Source organism: Mangifera indica, chromosome 13 (assembly GCF_011075055.1).
Source record: "Mangifera indica cultivar Alphonso chromosome 13, CATAS_Mindica_2.1, whole genome shotgun sequence".
Lineage (NCBI taxonomy): Eukaryota > Viridiplantae > Streptophyta > Magnoliopsida > Sapindales > Anacardiaceae > Mangifera > Mangifera indica.
The window spans coordinates 12,308,382-12,332,204 of NC_058149.1; the positions used below are offsets into that span (position 1 = coordinate 12,308,382).

Sequence of the window (23,823 nt, forward strand, 5' to 3'; positions counted from 1 at the left end):
TAGGGGTCTCTTGAGTAAATACAGTAGAATTGAAATTGGCTTATAATTAGGGCTTATACAGGGTTTTACACAACTCTACGCTCCCCGCACATTTCCCGCCCATTTTGTCCCCCAATTCTCCAGTGTCTATGATTTCTTCTTTTCCTTAGGGTTTCAGTTCGTTGAGTACCAGAAATTAACAAATGGTGTCCCCTAAGCAACTCCTCTCTATCATTGAATCCACTCTCCTCGGCGCTTCACCTCCATCGCCAACCCAGCGGATCGAGCTCATTCACGCCCTTCGCAACGCTTTACCATCTTTCCAGTCCCTTCTCTCTTATCCGGTACATTTTTATTCTTTCATTTTTCTCGCCTCCCTTCCAATGTCCTCTTAAGTGATATACTTTTTCTTTTTTGTTTTGTGTTTTAGCCGCCGAAGCCTTCGGACCGAGCGCAGTTACAGTTTAGAGAAGTTAGACTTCCGGATTCGCCACCAATATCCCTTGACGATCAGGATGTTCAGATTGTAAGCTCACTTTGTATATAACTTTTGTGTGTTTTATTTTCTTTAGTTATCGGTTTCAAGCCACTTGCATTTTTAAGTAGAGAAATGTTTTCTTGAATTTTAATTTTTATTTGATTTACTTCATTGTTCATCCAATTTGGTTTGAGATTGCTGTTTATTGTACAGATTAATCCCCCACATTACATTACAGTTTCTTATTGATCCTGCTTGTTTTTCGATGATGTGGGAATCTGTTTGTATGTAATTTTGGCTTGTTTAGTGTCCTTTGCAGTAGCTTGTCTATTTGCATTCGATTCCTGCATAATTCCATGCATTGGATTTAGGTTGTAGCAACATTTCAATGTTTTTCACTAATAGCTCGTTAATACATTAAAAATTTAAAAACGTAGATGATTAAATGAGAGATTCCTCTGTTTACAATTCCAGAGAATCGTTCACAAGCCAAGGAATGTTTTATGCTCGCTGGTTTGATGTTGGCACCTATTGTGATTGCTGTAGTAATATCTAGGTAGAGTGGTTATTAATGACCATTGCCTTCTATTTTCCTTTTTTGTACAAAAGAGTGCTTTTATGCCAATATGTAGTTAGAGTTTTTAAACTAAATGAAAGAAATTTACTGAAGGATTTGCCATTATGGTGTTCATTTGGCTAAAATATCATTGGATAAAGAAATTGCTTCAGTATAGCCTCATTATGGAAATTTATTACTGAACGGTATCATCAAGAAAAAAATAATTCAGTTCTGAGGTATAAATCTACACGTACTATCTTCATGGTTTTATCACGGCAGTAATTTATTGACATGATTTCTTTGTTGAAATGCTTGTTATTGGAGATATAATAATTCATTCACCAGGAGGCACTTAATTATAATGATCTCTTTTATGATTTTTTTTCTGTGGACTGCTGGTTCACTTGCTTTTCTTTCTCTAGATATTTAATAAAATTTCTGGTTTCTTATCAAGAAAAAAGTTTCTGTGATAAACTCAGTCTCTGGTCTTGCAGCTGATCTCTAAACTAAATCATTGTACTTGGTCACCCTATATACTGACCTCTGTTGTTGAGTTTTTGAAATTTAATTTATTCTCAAGGTTGGCCCCCTTTTGTTTGACAGTAAATTTTGTTGTTAGTTCAATGTTTATAACTTCATATTTATTTCAGGTTTCATAGTTTCATTTGCTAATTATTCAATGCAGAAATTTTTCTTATGGGAACATACTTTGCTTTCTTGTTTATTTTGTTTAGTTTGATTTTTGAGTTTTATGATATCAGTGTCACCAACTTTCTTAAGTTGTATTAATTGCTTCATTCATGAAAGTTTGGTCCTGTTCTTTGATATCATTTGCTGGATTATGTGCAATATTTCCTCATGTTGCATGATATTGTTATTCCTTCTGGAGGTAACCATGTTGTAGACTTAAAATATTAGATCCTACTTTCTCCATTATCTACATTACCATTTTTCATCTGATGCTCAGTGAATTGTTGATTGTAGGCATCAAAATTGAGTGATGACCTGCATCTCAATGAAATAGATTGTGTTCGTTTGCTTGTTTCTGCGAATCAAGAGGTTGGTTGCTGGTGATCCTTATGTTTTTTAATTTTAAAAATTCATTTCATATATTGGTATAATGATCACAGTTATGTTTTCATTTTTCCTTTTATTTGTAGTGGGGTTTTATGGGACGAGGGCCATTGGAAGTTCTACGCCTTGCATCAGGACTCTGGTACACTGAGAGACGAGATCTGATAACTGCACTCTATGTACTACTAAGGGTAGCCCCCTCTGCTTGTTCTCTGTGTTGTCAATATTCTAGTCAGTTGGAACTTTATCTCTTCATCTTTCTCTTGTAAGAATTTACACTGCTGCTTTGCAGGCTGTTGTGCTTGATCAGGGACTTGAAGAAGATATTGTGGCTGAAATTCTAAACTTTCTTGAAAATCTTATCAATGCTGGGCTTAGACAGCGGTTGATTTTCCTTATCAAGGTTTGAACCTCTATTGTGCTTTCTTTTATATTATGCTTTGAGTATGCAGTGATTTGTTTCTGAGTAGCTTATTTTTATTGCTTTTGAACCAAGATCTTTTCATGTCAGAGGCCATTCCTTTGGAACAGAAAATCCTTATAAAATTCCTAGATTCATTTTGTTTTGGCTATTCAACCGAAAAGTATTGAGTATTTGAATAATAATTCACTCAATTATTTATCTTCTGGTTATGTCTAAATTTATATGTGACCGGAGGAACTTCTCTGCATTTATATTTGATCAAATTGTCAGTTTCTGGACTATGTTTTGAATTTAGTATTTAAACAACTTTCTACCTTAATAACCATGATGATGTCTCAATACTTCCTTTATTCTTCTTCTTCTTCTTATTATTATTATTGCTACTACTATTACTATTTTCGTGAAAAAATTATTTCAAATGTTAATCATGGAGCTAAGTGATGAGGGCATGGAAGGCTTGTCTACATCTTTTATGGTTTGGCTGATGGCTGAAAGTTTGTTGTTTATGTTGTATTTGATTTAATAAATTTCAATATTTGTGATTATGAAGATATATACTTGTGGAAGCAACTTATTTGCCAACTTTTAAGCTATCATGTACCAAAATTTTTTGATCTTGTAAAACTTGTACTGCATTTAAGGGTTGTTTTGATTTTGCAGGTTTATCTTTAGATCATTAAAATGTGTGTTCCTGCTTCACCATAAGACTCAAAATGTTGAAACATAAGAACCCACTTTCAGTTTGGCTTCATATTACTGGGGTTGACAGCAATTTCTCCGTTCCATTTGACATGGATTTCCTTTTTTTTTTGTGTGTTTAAGGAACTCAATCGGGAAGAACCTGCTGGTTTAGGTGGGCCCCTCTGTGAGCGCTATGTTCTTGATTCTAGAGGTGCTCTTGTTGAGCGGAGAGCTGTGGTTTGTAGGGAAAGGCTAATTCTGGGACATTGTCTTGTCCTTTCTGTTTTAGTTGTGCGACCAAGTAAGTTGCAAAATATTTTCTTGAGTCATATGTTTACTGCTGTGCATGGTGAATGTTTATATTTTGCCAGTTTTTAATTTGATAGAACCGCCCTCAACAATTTCAAAATATGATTTATTTATTTATTTTGTGATATTTGGGATGTTGCTGGCCACTTCATTTGTCAATTTTGAAGTCATCTACCACAGTTATTCTTGGAGCATGATGAGTTTAGTCTCCTTGATTATTCTAATTGGTCCTACACTGGTTAAGGGACACTTTTGTGTACATCACAGTGGTGTAAAATTATTTATTTGTAATTACCTTTTATGAAATTTTCAACATGATAAAGGAGCCACTGGATTTTTGTGGAAATTTACATTTTTTCCTTATTGAAGCGCTAGGACTCAAAGCTGATATAAGATGTCACAGATTGAGTATATTGATGTTGTCATATACTGTTTTGTTGTATGAAGCCAAGATTCAATGGTATATGTGATTGAGATTTAGTCTGTTCTGCCAGAGGAAAACCAAACAATGGATTGTGCTTTTCCTGATAAGATGGTACAAATTGCCCCTTGCAGATCAAAAAGATGTAAAGGATGCCTTCTCTGCTTTAAAAGACAGTGCTGCAGAACTTAATGAGAGCAATGACACCTTAAAGCATCAGGTATGCCTCTGTTTTGTTTCCGTAGTTGTTAGTGCTGATTGATTGTTGTATACAGTTTTTCCATGTTTTCAACTATAACTTCATTTTATCTTCTGGTTTTTCCTATGCAGATTACCTTTAGTCTTCTCTTCTCTCTTGTCATCACTTTGATATCAGATGCTCTCAGTGCAGTTCCTGATAGATTATCTCTTCTGTCTTGTGATGCTTCTTTTAGGAAAGAATTTCATGAAATTGTAAGATAAATTGATTGGTGTTTTCACCCGTTTTCAACAAACTTTTTGGCTTGGTGATGATTTTTAAGTTGGTGTTGCTTTTTATTCTATAGTTGATGGCTGCGGGAAGTGATCCAATTGTGGAGAGTTTTGTTGGCTGCGTAAGGCTAGCTTGGGTAGTACATTTGATGTTGACTAATGATGACAATGCTGCAAGGGACACAGTTTCAAGTGTCTCATCTAATGACTTGGTTCCTATAAGGTCTTCTCTGGAAACTGTTTTCTCAAATAACATTTTCCAGTTCTTTCTGGATAAAGTTCTTCGAACTGCAGCCTATCAGGTTTGTTTCAATTTTTTTTTTTACTCTTCTAAATAGTGATAAGGAAATTTTATATTTACACTTCAAGGCAGATGTTTTCTTTGCATCACCAACAGTTACTGAAATTTTTAGATATCACCACTGGAGCTGTTATCTCCATTTCACATGTGAAACATGTAAATTGAACCTAGCACTTGAAAACTTCTGGAGAATGCATCTATCTGAGCTTTGATATCATTCTTCTTTTTGTGATTTCTTGATCCTTCTATCGCAAGCCCCTGTTACTAAATTTCTAATCTAGAATATTAAAGCACTTATCTTCATTGGATACTTGTAATTATTAAGCTTTTATGTTTTTGTTTATTTAGTTGCATCTTTAAAATTTTTTTTTTGAAATTTTAAAATAAACCAATGCACTCTGGTTTGTCCATCGAGGGTTGTTGTTTCTCAATTAGGAAAGATGTTTTCTTTTCTTTTCTCAGTAACATGGTGGAAATGATGTTAATTGTAATAATTGCTTTGTTTTTGGCAAATTATAAGGCTTCTGTCTGTTTATAATGTACAGAATGATGATGAAGACATTGTCTATATGTATAATGCGTATTTGCACAAGCTGATTACTTGTTTCCTATCTCATCCACTTGCCAGGGACAAGGTCAGTTGAAATTTTCTGGTTCTTGCACTTTTGGTAATGATACTCTGAAACAAATTGTTTTGAAGGTACATATAACAAATCTAGCAAATGATTATTACTAAATTACCCCATAATCTGTCAGTTTCTGTACTGCTTATTGAGCAAGTGCCATGTTTATTCTATTGTTCTTTGCAATATTTGGGGTTTACTTGCGGTTTTTAAAAAAGTTAAATGTAGTTGTTTTCTTTGTTCTGTCCTTGTTTGTGCTTGGACCCATCAACTGATACAAGGTTTTGTGTCATTGGTTGCCTGCCCAAATTTTGCTCTTATGCAGTTGGGTTTTAACTTTCATGGTTTATCCTATATGTGGATTGCATGTGTTTATAACTCAGATCCTCTTAATATGACTTTTGCATCCTCTTCCTCTGATTCACCTCCTAGAAGTTTGTGGAATCAACTCCTGAAGTTGGCTGATCAGAAGGACTGAAGCTTATTAATAAACCATATGTAGTATCACAGCTTGCTTTGCACATAAAGCACTGACCACTTGGAACCTTTACCCTTAAGTATTTTAGCCATGAATGTGTTCCGGTACTGCAGTTCAAGAAAATGACTTTTTTGGGTGAAGACATCGAAACACCAATTATTCTTGTTTGGGAAACATGTATTGCTTTTCCATTCCGCTTCCTTATTAAAAGATTTGCTTCAGAAAATTTTTATTGTTTTTTTTTTTCGGTAATTATGTGTACTAAACCCCACACTTGCCTTGCCCATGCAAATACTCATGTTAAATGCTCCTTTTTCAAGACTGTGAGGGACATCATTATGATAATTTAGTAAGACTTAACCCACTGTCAACACTGCATTCATTTTTTTATTTTCCAATTATAGAACAAGTAGCCCTATGTCTATGGCCACGCTGGTTTGTTGAAGTCATAATCCGTGGGGAATTACTCTGGGAAATTTGAGTGCAAGACAAATTTTTTCTATTAAAGTTTATAAAAAGCATGCACTGCCTTTAACCAAACCTTCTTGTTTGCAAATGATACTCTGGTTTTGTAGTTTGGCGACGAAGAGGTTTATCATGCATGGTCATCAGTCTTACCTTGACAAAGTTTTTTCTGATACTTTATTACAGGTTAAGGAATCAAAGGAGAAAGCTATGACTGTGCTTAATTCATATCGAATAGCTGGATCACATGATGTTCATGATAGCAATGTACTTTCTCAACAGGCTATTGAAACAGGCGCCTTGCCATTTGTCTCTCTCTTGGAATTCGTTAGTGAAATTTATCAGGTTTGTTGTTTGTTTGACAGTGTAATTGTTACTACTATTGGCTGAACCTAATTTTCAGCTTATTAATTGTTTTGAGCCTATAACATTGCTTGGCTAAAGCATCTTATCTGTTTTTCCCTGTATTTAATGACTAACTCTATTTTCTGCTGTGCTGTTTAACCTCTGCATCAATTGAACTTGTTGTCTGTTGTTCAATACTTTAGTTAAGCTCCCCATTACATATGCTGCAACTTCGGTTTTATTTATGTCTATGTTTAATAATTGGATGGGGATTTTAGTAGATGATCAAGATGACTAAGGATTCTTTATTAATCATAATCCATATTGTAGAATTTTTTTTTTTTTTTTTTTTGCAACAAGCAGTTTTCCTGCATCATTTGTTTACTTTGCTTTGACGGCCTGATTACTGTAATAAATTCAGAAGGAACCGGAGCTGGTTTCTGGGAATGATGTCCTGTGGACATTTGTGATTTTTGCTGGAGAGGATCATACAAATTTTCAAACACTGGTGGCTTTCTTAAAAATGCTGAGTACCTTGGTAGGTGAAATGTAATTATATGTGTGTGCATGTTTGTAGCTGCTAACTGAAGTCACGCATGTTTTTTTTTTAATTGTGATGCAATTTTCTTTACAGGCTTCAAGTCAAGAAGGTGCATCAAAGGTTTATGAATTACTCCAGGGAAAGTCATTCCGCTCTGTTGGGTGGAGAACTTTGTTTGATTGCTTGTCAATTTATGATGAAAAGTTCAAACAGTCCCTTCAAACTTCTGGGGCCATGTTACCAGAGTTTCAGGAAGGGGATGCAAAAGCACTTGTTGCATATTTGAATGTCCTTCAGAAGGTTACTTGTCTTTCCCTGTAAAGTTGATTCTTCTGAGGATGAGGATGTATTAATTTTTAGTCTGCTCATCCACTAAAAATCTTGTCTGTTTATGTATAATGGGTTGGTGATGTTGTCTCTTTCTTTCTCCTGTGGCCTATACCATATTGCAAGAAACTTTTTCTTTCTGTTTTTTCCCTATTTCCTTTTTCGTTTCGTCATGATAAGTTTCCATTTGATCTAAATGTCTTTAATTTTCAAGTGTAGTTAGTATACTCACTTCTACCCATATCTCCTTTTCAATTTAAAGGAATAATCAGTTTTTTCTTGTTTGTCATGTTCTGCAGGTTATGGAAAATGGAAATCCTGTTGAAAGGAAGAACTGGTTTCTTGATATTGAACCACTATTTAAGCTTCTTAGTTATGAAAATGTGCCTCCATATTTGAAGGTTGATGGCTGTGTCAATGCTGAGAACATTCTTTTGTCGCTTATGCAGCTTCTACTTTGGATTAGAAGCTTCCATAGAAAATTTCTGTGCTTTTCTTTAATAAAAATTTAACATGCTTCCACAGGGTGCTCTACGGAATGCAATAGCTGCGTTTGTACATGTTTCTCCAGTTCAAAAGGATGCTATTTGGAGCTACCTTGAACGTTATGATCTACCTGTGGTCGTTGGAACGAATGTCGGGAACTCTGCACAGCCAATGCCTGGGCAGGTTAGTGTTTTTTTTTTTTAAATTTTAATAATTGGTATGATATTTAATTTGTATGGTGCCTATTACTTGTAAGGTGTCAGGTTTGACATACTTTCCTCTTGCTAATTTTTTTTATCAGTGTTGGTGCTCCTATTTAATTTTTGTTTTCTATTAACATGTCTTGATTAAGATTATTTGAGTTTGTTTATGGTATGTTACATCTGCTTGTTGCTTGGTGGGGTGTTTTGAAGTGTTCATATTATCGACTTTAAACTCATTGCTGTCCTGTTATCAAGTGTGGTTGTTTTGAACTGAGACTGCTACAAGTTTGTTTAAGGAGGTTGCATGCATCCTCAGACTCTTGGGTTCTAGATAATGCTAAAATTAACTTTTGGATCCCAAAAAGGCGGGAAGGAGAAGGGGGGGGGGGGGGTGTTGTGGGGCAGCAGATTATTTACTTGAACTTCTGCTATATGATGTGGAGTGGAAAGCAAGAGTAATCTGTATAAAGCGAAATAGTAGATGCTCCACAAAATAAGAATAACTTTATCATTTGTTTTGTCATGCATTTATATTTGTCTTTATGTGTGTTGATTGCTGAGTATATTGTGTCTTCTGTAGTACACTTGTTTAGAGATCAAATGTAATTTTTAATTATTAACCATACTGGAGTTTGTTGTAACTGGCTTTAGCTTATACCAGATGAAATGGTTCAAGTGAATATTACTTGTCCACAAGCCATGGAAAATGCTGGACTGTCCATATAACATTACATATAAGAAAAATGCTGGGATTTCCTTTGTGATTCTGCATTATTTTTCAATCAATTAAAGTCATTTAATGAGTTCATGTTTCAATCAATTAAAGTTATTTTTCTAGTTGGGTTTCAAAATATAAGCTATATGGTAGCTTTTATTTTGGAATTTTGCTTCTTTTCTGGCTTTTTGGCAATGAAGTATGTAGTGCTTCACTTTTTCTCCTTCATTTATTCTTTTGGCATCACTTCAGTCTTAGTCCATTACCAATCACTGATTATTGCCTTTCAATATCAAGGTACAGTTTTTTTTGGGTAAGTTAGACACCGTATTTTTCTCTTGCTATCTATCTACTGTTTATCAGTGTACTTTCAATTCCATTCTCTTTTCATTGTTTCTATTGCTTGTAAGCAACAATATGCGATGATAAGTTTTCTTCTTAATATTATACATGCCATTAATTGTATAAATGATGGTGTTAATACCTCTTGTTATGGCATTTGATGTAAGCTAAATTTGTTGATGGCAAAAAATACAGTTTAGATAGTGTTGCTGATATCAAGGAGTTATTTGCTTGTGCTTTAGCAGACCAATTCAAGATGCTTAGGCTTAGTAGAAATTTTGACATGTAATACCACTCACTCTATTTGCAATGAACAAGAGCAATCACGTCATGTCCTGCAATTGACAGGTTTATGATATGCAATTTGAGCTGAATGAAATAGAATCAAGGAGAGAGCAGTATCCTTCAACGATATCTTTCCTTAATCTCTTAAATGTACTAATCGCTGAAGAGAAAGATGTGAGCGACAGAGGGCGTAGGTATTGGTTTTTGGTATATTAGTGCTTTTTAGTCTGCTTGTTTACTTTCCTTTGCATATTTTAGATTGGGGGATCACTTTGTTATTTTATTTGCAGATTTGTTGGCATCTTCAGGTTCATATATGATCATGTATTTGGGCCATTCCCGCAAAGAGCATATGCAGATCCTTGTGAGAGATGGCAACTGGTTGTTGCTTGTCTTAAGCATTTTCATATGTGAGTATATACGACGGTTCTAATGTGGATAGGTTTTTCTGTGATTTTGAACTACTGCTCAATTTAATTGTGAGCTCTTATTATCTCCCTTAAAATTTGGAAAATTTCGGCTTTTCTTTGTGTGATAACCCAGGCACATATGTAAGGAGATATGAATATGAGAATATCTTTCAGTACTATTGGACCGACTTGACTCTGAACTAGAATTGTATTTAGTATTCTCATTATGTTGAATACAAAGGTTTAGAAATTAGCCTCCTTATTTATTTGGCAGGGTGCTGAACATGTATGACATTCAAGAGGAGGATATTGATAGTGTTGTTGAACAATCGTCAGCTATAATGCAGCCATCTTCGCTTCAGATGCAGCTCCCTGTGTTAGAGTTGCTAAAAGTATGTGTTTCTCATTTTAATGGTTTATTTCTTCTTTTACAGAATTAATTCAGAGCCATTTTATGCTTGTGATATAAGTACTTAATTTTTTTTTCTCTAGAATGCTTGTTTCAGACTTATTATTTTGGTGTCATTTGCTACAGCTATGTCTGCTGATGGTAGTAATTAGGATCGCAGATTTCTTTTGCTTAATGTTGATTAATTATAATTCTTTGAATCTGTGATGTGTATTATATGCTTTTCTAAATTTGGTTGCACAACACTGTCAGAATTCATTATGGTGGTTCTCTAAATTTACTAGTCAATTGTTTATATTTCTTTTATAGCTGGTAATTTCTTTTTTCCTTTCCTGAATATGATGCTCCTCTTCAACAATGACTTTGGTACAATTTTTTAATATGACTTTGTGTCAGTCATCAGATTTTTAATTTTCTGTAGGAACAAATGGCATTTGCTAATGTTATTAGCCATTTTTATCTTTCACTATCCCAAAGTAGAATAACGTACATGGACTATTTGACATTGTATTGTAGATGTATTGATTTAGCCTTCAAGTATAACCTCATATATTATTAGTGGTCGCCATCAAACAATGAACAAATTGGGTTTATTTATTTAATTGTATAACCCTTGCACCCTTGGTTTCAACCAAGAGTTCTGGGGTTCCATCCTCATTGGACAATATATATATATATATATATATATATATATATATATTATATCCCATGTACAGAGAATGACTTATATGTTAGGGTATAGAAGCTGATAGCTTATATTTTGCATATCCAATATACTAGTCTGGTCCATGTTTTCAATAAATTGGGTCGAAAGTAAAGCCCATTTTTGTGCTTTCTAAGGTCAATGCCCCAATTTTCTTTATTCCCTTGAGGGAAAATGTATATACTTCCAGTGATTGCCTCTCAGGGTTGTATATTTTGTTTACCGACAAGTGGACATTGCATTGTCTAACTCACTGTTGTGCTGATAATTCAACATTCTCCTTACTTTATCCAGTGTTTTTTTGGCAGGATTTCATGAGTGGCAAAACTATTTTCCGTAATATTATGGGTATTCTACAAACTGGAGTCAATTCAGTAATTACTGAACGGACTAATCAAGCATACGGGCCACTTTTAGAAAAGGCTGTGCAACTGTCTTTGGAAATTATTATCCTTGTCTTTGAGAAGGATTTACTTGTGTCCGATTTCTGGCGTCCTTTATACCAGGTAATTAATTTCCTTTGCTTGATTGTTTGCTAAACTTATTCATATTTTGTGGTATTTATTTAAGTCTGAAGCTTTGTCTCATTAGACTTGTTTGACTATTTACATGAAGATTGATAAACATGCATTTATATTTTGATGGACCATTTTATTGTCTGTACAAAGCGCAGCATTTTCATTTAGAGTTAGAAGGGAGACTTGAGCTGTGATTTTTGTTCTTGAAGTTCTGAGTGAAACATCAAGTGTCAGCATGTGTGCTTTTATTTGTGCCATGTATTTCAATTTATAAGCTTGTTCTTTAAGTTCTGAGTAATCTAGTGTCAGCATATGTGGTACACGTTTAAGTTTCTTGAAGTTTCCATATGCTGTTCACTTGTTCTAAATGAAAGGATTTAAACCTTGTTCTGTATTATCCACAAAAGGCTAGTTTTGGTTACTAAATGGACTGCTGTTCACCTTTCTTTCTTTTTTTTTTTTTTCCCCACCTTTCTTTTTGCTGTTGATAAAATATTCTATTCAGTTTCTCATAAAGGAAAAATACCTTAGACAGACTTCCCTTTTCTTGTTTTGATCTTCGGGATAGTTGGAAATCATAGAAGTTGCATAATTATGTCTGATCTTTAGGCATCAACATGTAACTCAAAGTTGATCTGGAAAAGCATCACATAATGACTGAGAAGGTATCTTCGGAGTGAAATAATCATATAATTACCTTTGATGAAATTCTCATTACTTGGTCTTGTTTTGTGTAGCCTTTGGATGTTATACTCTCTCAAGATCATAATCAAATTGTAGCTTTGTTGGAGTATGTAAGATATGGTTTTTCACCAAAAATTCAGCAGTGCTCCATCAAAATCATGAGTGTACTGAGGTATCTCTTCTGTACCGTTCACCGACATTTATTAGTGTCATTTAGTTATTACTTTTGGTCCTGTATGTTTAATACTACTTTGGGCAACAGTTCTCGCATGGTTGGGCTAGTACAATTACTGCTAAAATACAATGCAGCAAGCAGTTTGGTGGAGGATTATGCAGCCTGCCTTGAGTTAAGATCTGAAGAGAGTCAAATTGTAGAGAACAGTGGTGAGGATCCAGGGGTTCTCATAATGCAGGTCTGCTTCTATGTGTCTTTTAGGTTGCAAAAAATGATAGCAAGAATTATCATTGATGCTCATGTATACTTGATACTTTTTTTGCAGCTTCTCATTGATAACGTCAGTAGGCCGGCTCCAAATATTACACATTTACTGCTCAAATTTGATCTTGATACACCTATTGAACGGACTCTCTTGCAGCCAAAGTTTCATTACAGGTTTAGTTGGTTTTAACTGTATACGTTAACATATATCTTTATCAAAGTTTGTATGTTCAGTTGAGCTTATATTATGTCATCTGCAGTTGCTTGAAGATTATCCTTGAAATATTGGACAAGCTTTCAAAACCAGATGTGAATGCATTACTTCATGAATTTGGTTTTCAGGTTAGGTCTACTTGATCAGTTTTACTTCCATTTTTTGGCTTTTTAAATAAGAATCCTAGTTTTCGAGGTTTCACATGTTTCGTTTATTCTGGGTCTCTTCTCTGTTAATGTAGAGAGATTTTCACTGGTTGCCTTATGCAGCTGCTCTATGACTTGTGCTTGGATCCATTAACATGTGCTCCTACCATGGATATGTTGAGTAATAGAAAGTATCAGTTTTTTGTTAAGGTAAAGTATGCCCTGTGATTTGAAGCTTTGAAATCCTTAAGTTGACTGCTGATACAGTGGATACCTTTATAATAGTTTTTCTCTTGTTGCTTTTGTTTCTTAAAATCCTTTTACCATTATGTAACAGCACCTTGATACTGTCGGTGTAGCTTCACTCCCTAAACGAAATAGTAACCAGGCGCTTCGCATCAGTTCCCTCCATCAGGTGACATCTTATATCATTCTCATCTGTTTTTGTGGCTCATGCAAACTGTGTGCTGACATTTTAGCAGTCAGAGTCTACAGGAGTTAATTTTACTTTGTGTTTACATGTTTGCATAGCACATAGAAGTAGAGGAATTAGAAGTGATATTGTTCTTGGTATTGGGATATAATTATGTGTATATTGTCTCTCTTATTAAAATGACTAGGATCTAAGACTTTAAGGACATTGAACTGTAGTTGGTGCATGTATTCTAGATTTGTATGCGAAACTTCTGTGAATTTTCTTGATGCCTTGGGAATTCCAGCGCACATTGTGTTCTCATTTTATTTGATGGTGCAATATTCAAACTGTTGTAGTATGCTGCTTTCATGTCTGATCCATAGACTAAGTATTGACATTTTGTTATGTTGTTTAAAATTATATAAATTTCATTCATGTCAATTTTCTGTCTCTTACCTTCTTTAGAGAGCATGGCTACTAAAGCTTTTAGCGATTGAACTGCATGCTGGTTATGGGAGTAGCTCTTCTCACCAAGAGACATGCCAGATCATCCTTGCTCATCTATTTGGGCTGGACTTTATTGATGATAAGGCTGATCATGCTATCTCTTCCCCTTTCCCAAATCCTAGTGGAACCAGAACCATCAGTAAGAGCAAGGTATTCTCTGTACCTTGAAGGGTACTATCCACCATTCTTGTTTTTTCCTGTAATATTCAGGCAGGGGCAGACCCGTTGGCCTGGAAGTGGCTCTTTATAGGATATTAGGACATCCGTCTATATTACATGCACGCATAAAAGTACTGATTCTTTGTTGACTTATTTACCTTTGTAAATAAGTTTACAGTGTTGAACATGCAATTTTTTTTTTTCATTTGAAGTGGCACAAGATGTTTATAATTAAGGGTTCGCAAAGCGTTTACACTCTTTTCTATATTTCAAAACTTTTGCATAGTTTAATTTTATTTATCCTTCTCTTTTATTACTTTGTAAAATAGCAAAGCTTATCCTTTTTAAGTAGAATTTAAAAAATTAAAAACAATATCAAGTTTAGGTTGTCTTAAGTATTTAGGAAAATTTTTTGTTCTTTGTATTTGAAATCTTGATATATATTTTTCTGTCTTATATATACACACACATACATACAAATATATATATTAGTAGTATGATGTTATGTCTTTTTCAAACAATAAGCTGTTTTTAATATTCAGAGATTTGTATATTAAAGCTCATTTTTCATGTTTCAGCCCACTCAAGTAAAATTTTGGCTATGCCCCTGCATTTAAGGACTAATTTATTTTAGATTTCTTTATCGGTGGGGTTGCTCCTTCTCTTTCTGTGTGTCACACAAGTGCTTATTAGTGACTCAATGCTATTTATAGATATAGCTGTTTGAATATGTAAGTCCTACATTGGGAAGAAAAAGAAAAATGAAAGGATATATGATGTAATGGCTATCCAAGTTAAATTGGGTTAAGTCATATTAACAATTAGAACTCAAAACATGTTATAGTCTATAATTAATAAAGATGTTGATCCACATTCCAAATTTAAAAGAGCCCAAGATTTCCAACAATAGCCAACTTATATCATGCCAGTCCTGTACTCTATGCTGTGACTGTATTATGCTTTATGCAATCTTTTCTGTTCCGTAGGCAGTATCATGACTATAATAAATATAATTTGCCTCACAATTTTCCATGTGGATTGTTTTTTATGGGTATTCCAGATTTCTACTTTTGTTGCTGTAAATTGACAATTTTTATTTTGGGATCATATTCAGGTTTTAGAGTTGCTTGAAGTTGTCCAATTCAGATCTCCAGATACTGCTGTGAAGCTTTCACAGATTGTTTCCAGTGCAAAATATGATTCGCTGGTAAGACTCTAGTGACTGATCACGATTTGTATGCCCTATTATTGTGTATTTGACTAAAATTGATTTATAGGCAGAAGACATACTTGAGAATCCAGCAACTTCGGAAAAGGGTGGTATCTACTACTATTCGGAGCGGGGCGATCGTCTGATTGACCTTGCTTCATTCAGTGACAAATTATGGAAGGTTTGTTTTATTTGCTTTAGAGTTACCCAAAAGCAGGAATTTAACTTGCCCCCTTGAAACTTCAGAAGGGAGATGCTGCTACTGATATTGCTCTGTTGTTTCAGAAATTCAATTCTGTTTATCCCCAGTTGAGTAACTTTGGCAGTGAAGGAGAGCTAAATGATGTTAGGGAGACAATTCAACAGTTGTTGAGATGGGGATGGAAGTACAACAAGAACCTGGAGGAACAAGCTGCCCAACTTCATATGTTAATAGGATGGTCTCAGATTGTTGAGGTTAATTTATTTTTTTTAGTCATATAGTTTATAGTATTTATTCTACAAATCTTTTAATTTCGTTTAGACATTTGATACATAATATGAACAACCTTTATCATGCCATTTGTCCCCCATAATATCTTTTGTAGGTCTCTGTATCTAGACGGATATCTTTGCTTGGAAGCAGATCTGAAATCTTATATCAGTGAGCCCCCATCATTATTAATATATTTCATTCTCTATTAGGAGAATTAGCTAACTGTTTTATATGGTCATTGACAGAATTCTTGATTCATCCCTTGGTGCTTCTGCTTCTCCGGACTGTTCATTAAGGATGGCATTTATATCGTGCCAGGTAGTACTTATCCAACCATTTTGGAGTGTTTCCCTTTTTTGCTATTTATCTTGATTAACTTGGTAAGTCTGCTTGCTGCTAGGTTGCCCTTACATGCATGGCTAAACTCCGTGATGAAAGGTTTTTAAGCCCAAGTGGATTAAATGCTGACAGTGTTACATTTCTTGATGTTATCATGGTGAAACAATTGTCAAATGGTGCTTGTCACTCTCTTTTGTTTAAGCTAATCATGTCAATTTTGAGGCATGAATCGTCTGAAGCCTTGAGGAGACGGTATACTTTAAGTGTTGCTCTGTTTCTGGCTTGCTTTACTTTTATAGATCCACCTGACCACCATTTATCATTCTGCATTCAGCCAATATGCCTTGCTTCTTAGCTATTTCCAGTATTGTCAACACATGCTTGCTCCAGATGTTCCAACAACAGTTTTGCAGTTTTTGTTACTTGATGAACAAGATGGTGAAGATCTGGATCTCCAGAAGGCATGGTGTTTCTGAGACCTTTGAGCAGTTATTTCATTTTCATTTACAAGTTTTCGTTTGATGGAAGAAAGGTTTCAATTGAAAATTATCTTGTTATTTTCCCCCAGATTGATAAAGAACAAGCTGAACTAGCTCATGCCAATTTCTCTATATTAAGGAAAGAGGCTCAAGCCATCTTGGATTTGGTGTGTATATCTCTTCTTCATTCATTTAATACACAATATCAAATCAAGATTTGAAAACCCCATGCCTGGGTCAGGCTTGCCCAGGTTAGGCCCAGGTGCAGTATATTATAAGCCTGCACTCACACCACAAAGTTAAAAAATGGTATAATGAAACTTGAAATTTTTTATATTTGAGTAAATTTGATTATGTTCACATTTAAAGGATCATGGCAAATAATAACAAAAATTTACCTCAAACTATTGCATTCTTATTCAGTTCTTTTAATGTTAATATTTGATTTTATCTACTAATTATTTATTATGAGACTCTTTGTTACTAAGGTCATTTGTACATATCTGATATCCTTTTTCTGTTGTACTACAGATAATTTACAGTTCATGAATATTTTTTCTTGTTCTGTTACATGATATAAGTATAAGCATCATTCCTTCATTTAAACTTAATATTTCTCTCTTATATTAATATTTGTGCACATGGTCCCATCTCTTTGCATTGTTGGTTAAGTCTTGTGACCAGTGTAAGCTTAGTTCAGAGCTGCGCTCTTACTGCTCAGTTCTTGTCAAAAGATTTTTCACCTTTAAGGGGAGAAAGAATGGAGGTGCTTGTCTTCCGTTTTCATTTTCATGATCAGACATGGCAAATGCATTGTCTTGTGCCAACTTTTTTTTTTTGGATGTCTTTTTTATTTAATTCTAGTAATCGAATGTCTAATTCACATATCTTCTTTTCTACTTTTTTTTTTTTTTGTGATGAAAATTTTATTGTTTATAAGACTTATACACTTATTTTTTCATGTAACTCCTGTCTCAAAAAATGATACCGTTGTCATCAATCTTGTGTTGTGCAATTTTGATTTCTTGGTAGTTTTAAGAGAATCTTCACCTTCTCCTTTGTATAATTTCAATGCTTCAGGTAATAAAAGATGCAACTCAAGGCAGTGAACCTGGGAAGACAATCTCTCTCTATGTTCTGGATGCACTGATTTGTATTGATCATAACAAGTATTTCTTAAGCCAACTTCAAAGTAGGGGTTTTTTAAGGTCCTGCTTAACAAATATCAGTAATGTTTCCTATCAGGTAGTTATTTTTTCCAGCTTATTTTCTCAAAATTGCTTTTGCAAAAAGTGACATGTGAATTAGATTCTAAAGGACAAGATGGTACATCTTGTTGTAATTGCTAGCAACCATTTTGGAATATCTTTATAGGATGATTATAGTGCAGGTCTTAATATATATGATCACTGTCAAGTTTCAGGAAAGTAATCTTTCAATTGTTGCCTGCACAGAGCAAGCAGAAAGAGGATAGGAGTGTTCACTTATTTCATAGATTTATACTAGGAAATGGAAACATAGCTTATTCAGTCCTCCTTCCTGTTTTTCAAGGACCATTTTTTCTCAAAGTCATGTGTAGGGTCAAAGTGTGTCTTGTATTGTATCATTGGATGTGGATTATCTTTTTTGCCTACTTTGTAAATCTGCGATAAGTTTGCCATTCATTGTTGTCTTTTAGATTTTCTTTTGGGTGCAGGTATATTCATCTTACTTATAATGATATTCTGATTTAGGATGGCAGGCATTCTTTAGACTTGTTGCAGCGAGCATGTACTCTTGAGGCTGAACTTGCATTGCTTTTGAGAATCAGTCAGAAGTATGGGAAATCTGGTGCCCAGGTTCTATTTTCAATGGGAACTCTGGAGCATATTTCTTCATGCAGAGCTGTAAAATTGCAGGTGAAAAAACTGTCATTATGCTCAATAGTCCTATGTTTGATTCACATGTAATTTGAATATATAAAGCCACATGATCAACCAGGGAAGTTTAAGACGAGTTGACACAAAGCTCCGAAGGGATTTAGCCAAGGACATTGACAAGCAACGGATGATTGTAACTCCTATGTTGAGATTGGTGTTTTCTCTCACGTCATTGGTTGATACTTCTGATTTTTTTGAGGTTGGTCTTCTTATTGTTAGACCATACTGCAACTCTTCAACTTATCATCATCAGTGTATGGGTTACTCTGCTCCTACCCTGGATTTTTGACTGCTGTTTCAACGGGTTCTCTCCTGCCCTTTCACTAGTTTGACCTAGTTCAAATTAGTAGGGTTTGGATCCTACTCTGTGAAACCCTTAATCAAATTGGTGATTGGAAAACATGAGTGCTTGATACGATGAAGACCCAAAAGGGCTTCCCACTGTTTTAACTATTTTATGAACTTTGTTTCTGGTAAAATGAATTAAAAAATTAATTCAAGAAATTAATATGAAAACAATGAATATATTAAGTAGAATTTTTTGAAAATCACAAAGTATAATTTTATTAAACAATTATTCAATCATTTAGAAATTTAAATTGAAGTTTATATATTAAAAAAATTAATCAACTCTGAATTGTTTTCTGGTTTAGGAAATGAATCTTTGAAGATGGAGAAACTATGTTAATATGTTTTCATTATTTTCTGTTTTACATCTATTAAAAGTCCGATATTAAATTGTTTTCTAGAAATATTTTCAGAGGGTGTATGTTGAACAGGTTTTTGGTGTTATATTAACTCAGAAATTAAGAACATTTTGCCAACATGAAACCTAACAGCCTCAAAATATTTGTCATTTTCTTTGTATGGAGCACCATAATAATTATTATGTATCAACAATCTTTAGAAGAGCCGTCAAGTCTACTAAAAGCTCTCCTGAATGTTCTTGTTCAGTCACAAACTTATTTCAAATGTGACATCGGAAATATAGATTGTTGAATTTAATAAAATTTCTGTCGTAAAACTAAACTTTATATCCCTTTTGTTGTACATCTTTTCTGTTATTTCTCCTAAGATCCTAGTTTTCTTCATCTTTTTATTTGCTTTTGGCAGGTAAAGAATAAAATTGTTCGTGAAGTCATTGAGTTTGTCAAAGGACATCAATTACTATTTGATCAAGTTCTTCAAGAAAATGTTTTTGGGGGTGATGAATTGATAATGGAGCAGATTAATCTTGTTGTTGGTATACTTACCAAGGTAAGTGCCATTCCTGAGTGTTCTGAGCTTAATGGCTTAATGTTTGTGGTGTCCAATGCACTGTCTGTTCTGCCTCTAAGACCTGGCTAGTTTTGATAATTTAAATTGTTAATATAATTATATTGACAATTATATCTTTCGTTCTTTTTATTTTTTAAGTCATTTAGTCATTAATATGGAGGCATGTTTTTCAACCCCTTATTTGTTATATTAAAATCTTTATAATATTCTGTAGGTTTGGCCTTATGAGGAAAATGATGAATATGGCTTTGTTCAAGGTCTGTTTGCTATTATGCATGTGCTTTTCTCTAGTGATCTGGAGAGTTCAATGTACCCTCGATCAGTTAGAGCTCCTGAGGTATGCTCATGTTTTGTTTTAAGCACAAATGGAGTTATATTATATAGAATCAAATTATACCCAATGGTGGTTTAATTTCTTTACTCTTCTTTACTTTTTGCTGAATAGGATCAGAGGAGGTCAGAGTTGAACACATTTCGGTTATGCTTCAGTCTAAGCTCCTATTTATATTTTCTGGTGACAAAGAAATCACTAAGGTTGCAGGTGGGCATATAGGAAGCTTAAATTGGAGAACCATTAGCTTTTACAATAACCTGGAATTATCATGCTTAATAGATAGAATTTTATTTCTTTACCTGCCCTACATGCCTTATTGTAGGTTTCAGATGGTGCTGGTGATTACAATGCCCATTCTGGACTGCAACAGCCCACATTGAATTCGCTTGGTTCTCTTCTTAATTATGTGACAACTGTTCTAGAAAGAGCCGCTGAAGAAAAATCTTTACTGCTTAATAAGGTGAAATATGATTGCAGAGCAGCTGAAGAAAATTGTTTTGTTTTCACTTCATATGGTAATATAATGAAGTGTTAATGGTACTTACTTTTATTATTTTGCAGATTCGGGACATAAATGAACTATCAAGACAGGAGGTAGACGAAGTTATTAATATGTGCGTCCGACAAGATTATGCTTCATCATCTGATGACATACAGAAAAGGTATTCACTTTAACTTAGAACTTGGATTATGTGCTAATTTAGTGTGGGGTTGGATTTGACCAAATGGTCTTTGTGTTGGAGTCTCTTATTCGCAATAGTTATATGGTTGTACATGTTGATGTGATCAAGCTCAAGTATAGTTTAAATATTGTTCTTAGACACTTATGAGCATAAGCTTTTTGCATTGTGGGTCTTATTATTATTTATTTATTTATGTTGAGTTTATGAGGAAACAAGTTTATGCTAACTTTGTATTTGGTAACTGATCTACCATTTACCATTGTATTTTTGTGAATTTCTTGAGAGTGAGTTCAAAGCATCATTCCTGCAGGTTTGAATGATGTCAAAGCATTACAAGTCTGGTTTTGTTGAAAAATGAAACTTTTTTCACTTGATTTCATTGATAATAAATGTAAACTAGCAATGCAGTGATTTTTCTTTACCTGAATAATTATTGTCTGTAGCCAAGTTGAATTATGACCTCAGTGATCGTCCAAACAAAACATGAGGGGACTTGTGTAATCCATATGATGCTTTTCGAGCTTGCAGACATTGTCTAACTTGTTATTTCCATCAAATTCTGGCGGTATCTCCATGTACACTTCTCCTTTTGAGTCTCCATGAAGAGATACATTCTTCACATCAAATTGTTATAGATCCCAACCAAAAATGAGCAGTGAGTGATATAAAGATTTACAATATTCATTTTTGCCACGTGCAAAAATCTTCTGACAGTCCACTCCATTAGCTTTGTTTCTATCTTTTCAAGCTGCCATCTGTTTTAAATTCTACGGTGGAATTCCCATTTGTAACGAACCATTCTTTTCCCTTTTGGTCAAGTGACTATGCCTCATTTTCATTTTTTCTGTAAGACATTCATTTCTTCCTTCTTTGCCAATATCCAACTATACTTATTTTGCCATTGCTTCACCTTAAATCAAAAGCGTACATGAACAACTGCTTAGTTGTTGCACATGTCTTATGTTGACATGAATTTTTGTTTTGTGATACTCTACTTTTCAGGAGATATGTTGCAATGGTGGAAATGTGCCAGTTTGTTGGTAATAGGGATCAGCTAATCACCTTATTACTCCCTCTTGTGGAGCATATATTGAATATCATTCACATCCATTTTCAGGACAGGTATGTTTCCATTCACATTTCCTCTCTTCCTTCTTTTCACGGGTTGAGGTCCTCCTATTTTGTATTTATGGTGCTAAATACTCTTTACCTTTAACATTTGTAATTTGGGTAGCCGCTTTATCTGTGAATTGTGGCTTCATTGGTAAATTAATTGTTGCTTTGATGTCATGTTGTGCTGAAGTTATTTTCGAGCTGTTAATTTTTCTTTTTATTGGCAGTTCTGTTGTATCTGATAGCAGTGGAACTATGAAAATGATAACATACGGTGCCAAGTCTGACTTGGGACAGGACATTAGTATGTTCTGTGGAAAGTTAATTCCAACCTTAGAACGGCTTGAATTACTTAGTGAGGTACGTTATTTCCTGGGTCTTTCTTTTGTTGCATAATGGTTTTCTTTTTCCTTCTTGTTGCTACTCAAGTACTAAGCCACATCTTCCAGGCATTATAATTTTGGAAGAGTATGGCTGGTGATTGCTGGGATTTGAGTTCTAATTTGTTTGAAGGAAATTAAAATCATAGGAATTGGATTATAAAGTGGTTAAGGCATGAAACTCGAGTCTTTTTTCTTTCCATTATTTCCTTCTACTGGATGACCATGGATCTGCAATGAATTTAATAACAATCTATCATTTTGTAAAAGTCAAATGGACACAGGATCCTCTCACCTGTTCTTCATGTAGAAACAAGACTGACACTGTTTTGAACATATTCTCCCTTTCAATTTGATTTGCAGATTTGGTCTTATTTAGGCGATCAGTTGATTATCAGTAGTTTTTTAGCTAGGTACTTTACTCAAAACAATTATTGGTCAAGTTAAAACTCGAACCAATTTTAAATAATGGTTGGGATTATGCGGACACTGAGATTTCTTTTTGGTGGCACCAACTGCTTTTAGTCCTCTCTGTGATATATATATATATATATTTATTCTTTTCAGGATAAAGTTGGCCACAATGTTAAGGTATTCCGCAGAGTAGTTACTTCACTTAAGGAAATCACCATACAAAAGTTGACATGATGAAAGTAGCAAGCAATGTAGAATTTATCAAGGGTATGTAATAATCCTACCTCTATAATGTGATCTGTAATTTACTTTTTCAGTTTTATAGATTCAATTTCCTGCATTTTACAAGCAGGATTTTTTTTTTTTATTAATCATTTCTCTGCCATCTCTTTGATTTGGTCATTGTAATATGGATGGGATGTGTATGATAGTGCACATCTATGAATTTTTAAGAAATTGTTGCACGTTGCAGAGCCAGAGGCAAAGATGTATTGATATTCAATATCTATGTAGGCTTCATGATTTAAGAGTTACCTGAACCGTGAGAACATTGATGAAGGCTGTCTATTTGTCAATCTAAAATTTAAATTCCTGCGTTTTGGATCCTGGAATGATTAAGAAAAGGTTGGTGCTAGACGATGTTGGGTATAATTGTGGAGATTCTATGTGGTGATTTAAGACTGGGTGATGGAGGCGGATGGGTTGATGGCGATAATGTTTTTGTCATCTTACTAATTTTGATTCTAATTTAAAATTTTGAAGTTTTTAACAGTAATATTATAGTTGTTATTTACATCAATATTGAATGAAAACCTCCTTAGGATCTTGACTGTTTGAACCACATATTACAATTCTCTCGTAACACCAAGTAGGAAATAAGCATCGTCTGATGCGAAATATTCAATCCTCTCAAATACGGTGCAAAGTCAAGATTTATTTATAATTTTTTTAAATATATAACATAGTCAATTAATAAATCATAATAGTTAATTTAAAGAGAGATAAAAATAAGATTTTTCGTATCACTATTAATCAATTTTAAGATTTTCTTTATAACATAAAACAATGTGATATATATATGTACAATA

General features: G+C 34.1%; 1 protein-coding gene across 4 annotated transcripts; it reads left to right on the forward strand.

Moving 5' to 3' along the window:
• Positions 1-25: 25 nt before the first annotated feature.
• On the forward strand, positions 26-23,292 carry LOC123194649 (nuclear pore complex protein NUP205). Of its 4 annotated transcripts, none has more exons than XM_044607974.1 (46): positions 26-323; positions 410-505; positions 2,001-2,075; positions 2,177-2,281; positions 2,383-2,493; positions 3,337-3,496; positions 4,060-4,145; positions 4,256-4,378; positions 4,471-4,698; positions 5,243-5,332; positions 6,450-6,608; positions 7,030-7,146; positions 7,243-7,449; positions 7,776-7,877; positions 8,002-8,145; positions 9,571-9,701; positions 9,798-9,917; positions 10,192-10,309; positions 11,338-11,535; positions 12,285-12,403; positions 12,494-12,644; positions 12,732-12,844; positions 12,931-13,012; positions 13,154-13,240; positions 13,368-13,445; positions 13,911-14,102; positions 15,226-15,318; positions 15,389-15,502; positions 15,607-15,777; positions 15,909-15,964; positions 16,042-16,114; positions 16,197-16,387; positions 16,470-16,596; positions 16,704-16,781; positions 17,695-17,859; positions 18,348-18,512; positions 18,595-18,732; positions 19,647-19,790; positions 20,026-20,148; positions 20,257-20,352; positions 20,468-20,605; positions 20,707-20,807; positions 21,831-21,950; positions 22,169-22,301; positions 22,889-23,002; positions 23,208-23,292. In XM_044607974.1, exons 1-45 carry the CDS (start codon positions 183-185, stop codon positions 22,967-22,969), a joined length of 5,640 nt encoding a protein of 1,879 aa, XP_044463909.1. In that variant the 5' UTR covers positions 26-182; the 3' UTR covers positions 22,970-23,002; positions 23,208-23,292. The 4 variants fall into 4 exon arrangements, with proteins under 4 accessions (XP_044463909.1, XP_044463910.1, XP_044463908.1 ...); XM_044607975.1 differs by having other exon boundaries at positions 23,249-23,292; XM_044607973.1 differs by having other exon boundaries at positions 22,889-23,292.
• Positions 23,293-23,823: the final 531 nt, after the last annotated feature.